Source organism: Dermacentor silvarum, chromosome 3 (genome assembly GCF_013339745.2).
Source record: "Dermacentor silvarum isolate Dsil-2018 chromosome 3, BIME_Dsil_1.4, whole genome shotgun sequence".
Taxonomy (NCBI): domain Eukaryota; kingdom Metazoa; phylum Arthropoda; class Arachnida; order Ixodida; family Ixodidae; genus Dermacentor; species Dermacentor silvarum.
The window spans coordinates 136,864,070-136,872,694 of record NC_051156.1 but is presented as its reverse complement, the minus strand read 5'-3'; the positions used below and the strand labels follow the sequence as shown (position 1 = coordinate 136,872,694).

Below are 8,625 nucleotides of genomic sequence, written 5' to 3'. Positions count from 1 at the left end.
GGATGCTGCAGGCCTCCGTCCTAGTTTTAATCAGGGAGAAACCACGCAACTTGATAATCAAACGATGAATTCCTTTATTGTAGACCCTTTTCCAAGAAACGTCCACCCACAACACAATAAAGGTCGAAGATTGGCAAGGGCTAGGGCTTTCCTAAAGAACTTATCCGGAACGGAGACCTTTGTTGACGCGGCGCGACACACGAGCTCCGACAAGTTTTCCGTAGCTATAGTCAATGACAGGGGAGATCTCCTCTCGGCAGCTTCGCTAAAGACCTCATTGGTCGACGTGACGGAGCAGGCTGCTATAGCTCTCACATTACTTGATACAACACGCACTACAGTTTACACGGACTCCCGAGCGGCAATTAGAGCGTTCGCATCGGGATTGATAGCCAAATAGGCAGCCAGGATTATCAACGGCAGACCCCCCTCAGACACTATTCATCACATAGTCTGGTTCCCAGCACACATGGGATCAGACATATTACCGGGTCACCTGAACCCCAATGAGATAGCCCACGACCGTGCGCGAGGTTTCATATGCCGCGACGGGATGGTGTCTCGGGTGAGTTCGGGAGAGCTCTTCCACAGTGATCCTCTAGTTACTTTTCAAGAAATCACATCACATTACAGAGGGGATAGGCAGAGTTTTCCCTCCCCCCATCATAAGCTCAACAGATCACAATCTAGCATGCTCCCCATGCTCCAGACGGGGTCCTACCCCTCTAGGGGCTTTCTGAACAAACTTCACCCTGACATCGATCCATTCTGCCCAGATTGTGGCACTGAATTTCGCTCATTAAATCACATGCTCTGGCAGTGCCCTGTGTTACAGGATTTTAACCAAGAAGAAGACTGGACAAAGGCAATCACAGATCCCAGACAAGACGTCCAACTCCTGGCTGTCCAGAGGGCCCGTGAACGAGCGGAGAAGCACGGCCTCTCTGTTCCGACATGGGACTAGCCAACGGCTAGCAGGCCCCCCTGCCTGGCTTCTCAGGACCTAAATAAAGTGTTTACTAAACTTGGAGCTGGCAAGCACACCATCACATTCCTAAAATAGTCATGAGGTAGGCTTTCTTTCCTTTTTCGTGTGGGTCAGATTCAGCAGTAAAGACACCACACATGCAAGAAAAGGGCGGGAGGTTTTAGGCAAAACAGCTTTTATTCATACATTTTTTTTTTGTACTAACAGTTCAACCAAGATTACACGCGCTCCGAGATCAGTGCCCGGTGCGAATCTCAAATTAATACGGGAAAGGACAAGCGCCGCACAGGGTTTGTTTTTTTATGCTTTCTCTTCCAATATACATGTGTAGTGCGTACATATATATGTATACATGTATACCTTCGAACGCCGACTGCTCACACAGCTAGAATAGCAATACGGTTGACCTGTTTCGTGACAACCCTATATATATACGCTGAACATATATTTCTCTTCGCACACATACCATCTAAACGTTATTAATTACACACTGCAATAAATTATGATAAAAAATTATGATTCGCAGGAAAATAAAATATCTATCTATTCTAATCACGCTGTACACTTGTGCGACTGCAGTCGCAGAAGAAACGAAGAAAAATCTCCCATTCGTTCTTCGAGACAGGAGGACGAACGGGCACGATAACATCGCCGCTTATTGACACGCGAAAGAACGCCAACGATTTCATATTTATAAGGCTATGTACATATGGGCGCTGGAACCTGTTATTCACACAGCATTCTGAGGACATAGCAGAATGCAGATCTCTGGACACACACACACACACACAAAATTACAATCTCAACTGAATGTGTTTTCAATTCTGCCAATCGCAGCGAATAGTCCTCTCCTTTTGGATAGTATGGCATGCCCACATTCACGTAAGAGACTGTTGAATAATCTGGGTCAGGATTGATTTTCCATTATCTGACAGCCAAGTTTTCAACCAGACTGGAAAAATGTAACTGTTAAAAAGTTTTACACAGCTATCCCCCCTGGACTAGCCCTCAGCGTTTTGGTCTTAAGGGTGCAACAGCTCACTTTAACAAGCTGCTACACTCTCTATGTTAAACTACTGAGTAAAACAACCTTACTGCCAAACATAAATTGGACTACGGTATTGCCTTTTTTACAGTTAAATCAGCTTCCCCTATAGGCATCTTCTGTTTCATAGGCGAGGTTATATATGTCCATGCGTCTAAGTACCATATATTCTGGTCTTGGGTGCAGAAATTGAATGGAAGATGCATGCGATATTACTCAATGTAGGGCAGCTATGCCTAAAATGCAAGTTGTTTAGCCGTGTGCTGCACCATTTTAATTACAGAATCAAGAGCATGTAGTTATCGCTGTCTCAATGCAAATTTAACCAAGCATCAGCCATGTTAGATTATGCAGTCGCAAATCATGGAAACCCAACTGTACTCTGTTCTATTTTACTCTGCACCACTAATAAGGTGTGAAGCTTACAATTCACTGCGATTAACACATGTACAACAAAAAGCTTTGCAAAGGCTCAAGGCAGGTCAAAGTGCCTGCAAAAGAACATTACGCTGGACAAGATGAAGCAACAACTGCAGCAACAATGACGCTTGCTAAAATTTGCATAATAGTGCCACACAGTACAGCTTTAGGAAGGACATATTAGAGAGTTTTAGCATACCACTACGACCATACTACCATAAGAGTTACAGCTACCTGCCAGGTTTGCATACGCTAGCCACACTGTGCATGGTGGCATGCACACAGCTGGCAAGGCGGCAGTGACAGTACGCTAAAGCTCTCTATTCTTATGCCCTGTATTAGCGTCCCCTTACTCAATTTTTATCTGCAGTTTGTTTCAGCTATGTGAGCGACTGGCCTTCAAGACTCAACCTTTCAGCATAGTATGCACAAAAATAAGAGTGGCAAGCTAGTCGAACAGGAGCTGGTCAGTAGTGGCACTAATTTCTGCCCAGCATCAGCTACCACCCTGTTTTTGTGCAGCCCTTACCATAAGTTGTGCTGCTCGTAACTTGAGAGCAGGCAGTCACCACAGCATGGTCATTGAGGTAATCATAAAAAAGAAAAAAAAAAGAGTTGTGAAATAAGGAGGAAGATAAGAACTTAGGGGATGTAGCCATGCGCAGAACATACAAGTCTTGCAATATCCACAGGCAAGCTTCTCCATGCGAGAAAAAGGAGAGTACATCTGGGCACGTAATGACAATACTGCAGCTACAGGTCGTGTGAGCTGGCAACAAATGACAAATCCAAACTCACAATGGCACCACAAACAAGAGTCAGACACACTATGCGGAAAAGCATACAAGTTCACATACATGGCAGCCCCTCAAGTAACACCAGAGGGCAAAGGCATCCCAAGGAATAGCCCACGTAGAAGAACAATGGTGGACACGCTATGTACACACCAATACAACATTTGTTGCTACTTAAACACGCATTGAATTGCCGACTTCCCACGACACCTGACACATGCGTGCAGGCAAGAGTGTGTGTTGGCCATGGTCTGAAAGGCGTGCCGGTTTGCTATGGATCAGGGATTAATTTCGGCCTTCATCAAGCTTCTGCTTGTGAACTTGAAAGCGCATCCACAAGATGATGCCAAGAAATACAGGTTACGCATGACGCCATCGGTCCAATGCAGGCCTCTGAAAAAATCTACACATATTGCTGCCTCGTTACTCTTTATTTCAAGATGTGTCCATGACCAAGCCACCCTAGATAAAAACATTAATACTGCTCTTCTGCAAAATGAACATTCCTGACATGTTCGGCATAGGCCATCATAAATGGCACCCAGAAAAAGAGTTAAGGTAAGATCACATACAAGAAATTCAAGAAAGAGCTGGAGTCCCTTGATATTAAAAAAAAAAAAATTCTTTCCTGAACTAGCAGAATGAGCAAACTTCATTTGCAGGCGCTGCTCCAGACTGTGGCCAGCACAACTCTTGGACACAGACCTCCCACATATTGCAATGGGGCACAAACAACCGTCAGGTTGAAAAACAAGGTGCTCGGTACAACTACATCTAAACCAGGTGCCAGTGCTTTCTATACGAGTAGTAGTGCTAGTGTGCCTGAATAAACATCTACCCAAAGGGAGCACTGTGCTTCAATGTCTTGAGCTACGTGCCAAGAGAAGGGCGCATGGCGGCAAGAATATGCTTAATCGCTGGGGAGACTCATAAGAGAAACTACAGCCCTAGTCAAGCGAGGCATGAAGGCTGCTAAGTCAAGAAGAGATAAAAGAAACAAAGCCCTTTAAAATGACTTAAAAAGAGTTTAGCAGCATGCCAAAAGGATAATATTTAAACAATAACTTCAATTCCACATGAGATGAGCGGAAATTTATAATTTCTTATGTTTGCTCAGTACGGCACCCACATGGTAGTATGCCTGACAATCTTTTACAATTTGCAGCAATGGCAGTTCATGCTAAGTACGAGTGGAAATGAGAGGTGAGAAATTTAGCTTGAATAATGAGACATATAGAAATGCCTTTTCCTCACTAATAAATCGTGCCGTTAAGAAATGCGCCAGCTGTGTTTACTGTGCGAAAGAATTCATTCCTGCAACATGTGTCAAGCCATACCCTTTTTTATGGAATTGAACACGCTAAGCAAAACATTTCAGATATGTACCATTGCAAAGAATTGCAGACAGAAAGCAAGGACGTGAAGTGAAACCAACTGCAGCCAAAAAAGGAAATGTGGCCACGACATTAACATTGTTACTTCACATGGGTAATGGTGCATGCTGCAAGAGGCCGACTTCAGACTGACAGCCAGCTGAGGGGGAGCGGGGCGGAGCGAAGATCTCTAATTTGTACACAGTCAAGTGCTTTAAGAACCTTTGTTCATAATAACAAGTTCGAGAATCACTACAAGGGACAGGTCACTAAGCTACAGGTCTATGAAACACTAGATGCTTTACAGTGAAAAAGTCGCAGCGGCATCTATACAATAGAAAGCTAGCAGCAGCAGCAGAAGCAGCTGCAAATGCAAAAATTCTTTTTGCAGCCTGCTGCTCATTAACATTTACATGCTGCATGGCAATATGTTCACCGAAACATGGCAAAGACCTGTGTATTGTCAGTGCAGCTATGAATTGTTTTATTTTTTTCAGGACCTGTATCACAGCTTGTCAGAAAAGGGGAGAGAAAGGGAGCAAAAGGTTGAAAACTGCATCCTTTCTACTTACACCATTGAAATTTTACGCCATTCAGGTGCACGATTTTTTCCTCGCATGACATTAACTGTCGCCATTATCAGGGCCATTTCATTTCTTTACTGCTGTGTACTCAGCACTCTCCAATCAAGAATGCTTTGGTAAGTACGGCATTTCTGACAAGAAAGCACTCGGCATGCAGTATTAAAGAAATGAATGCCGACAAGAACAGAGATGGCTGTTGGGTGATGAAATACACCCGAAAAGGCGTAGAAATCTTAAGTGCAAAGGAGAGTAACAGTGCGTCTAGCATAAAAGCTTCAATTTTTTTGCTTTTTACAAGTCTTCATGCCATTAAGGCCCAGGCGAAACAGTGGTAGCTGAGAGTGATTAGACTGCTCAGAGACATGAAAGCGTAGTCTTGGAGAGTTTAGAACAATGTGTATGTATAGCAGTAGTCGGTAAACCACCTGATGGTGGAAAAAGAGATGAGAAAAAAAAAAAAAGTACTACGTGAAACTGTTTGGCACGTAACATATTATATTGGCAAAAACGTTAGAAAGATGAAATGAGAGAACAAATCGGCAGGCTCTCAAAAGCAAAAAATTGTGTGCAACCAAAGGTCTGCCATAAATTGCACATTGTGTGGCTGACTGCATAGAATGTTGACGTGATGTGATAAAACGCAAAAGCACCTGCCTCAAGCACCATCTATCCTAGATAAGACTTAGAGAGGGTTCAGTAATGCAGCGATCCTTGAAAAGTGGTGACAAGCCTGTTCTATCGTAGCACAGTGCCAGTACAAGAAACAAAGGGAAACCAAACACCAACTCCAAACGGTGCGCCTTAAGGCATAAGACGACCCTGTCATAAATAAAACAGCTCCCAAAGCAAAAACTCACTGTTAAGAGTTTTTTCACAAGAATACTTGGGGCATACCAATGGGAGTTTAATAAATGATATTAATCATAAAAGCAAAATTAGGCTGAACTTAACTAAAACTGTCCGGCCAGACTGCCTTGAGACAATGTCAAAATTATTTGTGCACTTACTACACTTATTGAGACTAATTAAAGAGACCATCTAAACAGCTGAAGTACACATATGTTTTGCTTACTGGACTGACTCCGTTCACTTCTCTGCCATCGTAAGTACGGGAAGCAAGGAATGCACAGGTAACAAACGCCTTATGCATAGTGTGGTAGGTAATGACCAGGTACTACACCAATGGAACAGCCTCATTAGCAGACTGCCACACGCACACACACAGAAACACACACATGGCAAAGTGCACGTCGGCAACATGGAACAGGGACAGGGTCTCAAAAAATTGCAGCAGAGCTACACCATCCAAACGGCAGCCATTACCTCACACTGAGGACAAAGACAGAATCATGGCTTATGCCGTTCAACAAACTCTTTCTGAAACGAATATTACAATGTGGTCATCATTCAATTGCGTCGTCACAGATGGCTGTCCACACACTGCAGAGATATGTATATCCAGACAAGGACAGCACGCTGTTCCAGTGGACCCCAGGGGATGCTGGAAGCGAATGCCCTCTCTCGCCGGCAGATAGTTCGAAACAAACAGTGAAGGCTGTACAATTGCCGTTTTTAGCCAAGCCGAGAATGCCGAGGCAATCCTGTCCCTTGTCTGTGCTGTCTCTCCCGATGACTATTGACGTTGTCATACCTCACTGAAAACGCAAGAGGAGAAGAAGAAAAAAAAAAGATAAGAGGGTGCTTAGAGACACTGCGAGATGCAGAAGAGACTGTTTTAATATAAAGGTCTACGAGTGCTGTATTTTCATGCACTTTTGTTTCGCCATTTTTTTATTATTTCTGCAGTTCAATTAAAATGAACAGCCAATTTCCCCTATGCCTTCCCTGGCTTCTTTGTCTGTTGGCTTTATGTTGTTGTAACTAAGAAAGAAATCAAGCGCATGTTCCCCTTATTCTTCTTGCTTGTACTTCCTTTGTACAATTACATAAAGAGTTGATATGCTTAGAATGACAAAAAACCTTCCGACATCCTAAGTTTTGCAGGTGGGGACAGCACTTGAAAAAAATTGTTCACAAACGCGTTTCTCTTTTGAAAGGCCACATAGGCAAGAGAAACACGGAGGAAAAAAGGTATCATTGTAAAAAGTGCCACTGTATGCAGCCAAACAGCAACGAAGCAGAACTTGCAGCTAGCAACATTCCAAAGTCTGACAGAATTCTGCAATATCTATACTAACATGTAATTGAAAATCTCTTTGTTCTGTGCACTCTGCATAACAAAAATTCCCTCAAGAAGTTTTCCGAGCTACCCTTTTTTGAATGTACAGCCACTGTCAGACTTAAACCAAACAATAAAGAAGCATCTATAGCATATTTAAGAAATGTGGGCTGCTTGAAGCCAGCAGTGATTGCTTTGAAAAGAAGATGCATTAAGCAAGCACAATCGAGACACTATAACTAGATATGTCTAGCACCCTCTGCAGAAGCAAACATACATACTCTTAAGGCATGCTCGGGTTGCATATGACAGTGACTACATTAATCTGCTGCTGTAGGATAGGCATCCTCATCAACAAATGTTCTGGCAATTTTCCTACCAGTTAAATGTTATGTCAGGAGCGCGAAGAAAGACATAGTCAAGGTGGCAAAATAGTTGTCATTGTTTTGCGCGAGAGCTTCAGCAAAGCACAGCAGTTTCATACCTTAAAGGTGCCCTGAAACACTTTTTGAGCACAGAAAAAGAAAACTTGTTGCCGATCCGTTAACAAGGCTCCTGTGAACATGTGAGCCAAATATCATTGCCCTGCATGCAGCAGGGAAATTATAATCTCGTGTCAAGAGCAGCGAACAGTCACTTGGTGTTGCATCCGCTATGTCGTCATTGAAAGCAGTTGGCCAACCAACGCTATTGGCTGATGTCGTGATCGCGAGAACATTCTCAGTAATACACAATAACTAAGTTTGAGTTAAATAAATGAAAAAAAGTATATTTCTGCGATTGAAAAAAGACATCAAAATCATTTCATCTTAGCACTGTGCATAGCTGCATCTGTGGCACGTAGCCTCCATGATGGCAGCGGTATGGTGCGTAGCAATGTCTACCGCAGCCGCCAAGGGATGCCTCAACAAGCCCTTTTACCGCCATGACACTTAACTTTTGGCCGGGGCTTTGCCCTCTTGGTTTCTCCGCTGTGTAGCTTCCAGTGCATTAGCAGGGATGAAAAGAGAGATAAAGCCGAGTATTGGTGCAATAACTCCACTTACAGTTGAAGGCTTAAAAGTTCGGCATGATATTCGTGGGACTAAGTACTTTCATACAGTAAAAGCTCGTTAATTTGAATTCCGCGGGGATGCCATGAAAATTCGAATTATACAAAATTTGAACTAATGAAAGTTAGAGAAAAAATCATTCGATTAAGGCGTGTATACAGTGTAGCCCGGTTATAACAAAGTCGGCGGG

The 8,625-nt window shown here is 43.3% G+C and overlaps 1 protein-coding gene across 5 annotated transcripts in view; it reads right to left on the bottom strand.

The window, feature by feature from the left end:
* Nucleotides 1-1,146: 1,146 nt before the first annotated feature.
* LOC119445813 (pleckstrin homology domain-containing family G member 5-like) overlaps nucleotides 1,147-8,625 on the bottom strand; it is a 676,589-nt gene continuing 669,110 nt past the window's right edge. For all 5 annotated transcript variants that reach the window (XM_037710104.2, XM_037710105.2, XM_037710106.2 and 2 more), the window contains one exon: nucleotides 1,147-6,859. In XM_037710104.2, coding sequence (XP_037566032.1) covers nucleotides 6,850-6,859 — 10 coding nt within the window. In that variant the 3' untranslated portion in view covers nucleotides 1,147-6,849. The remainder of the gene's footprint in view (nucleotides 6,860-8,625) is intronic.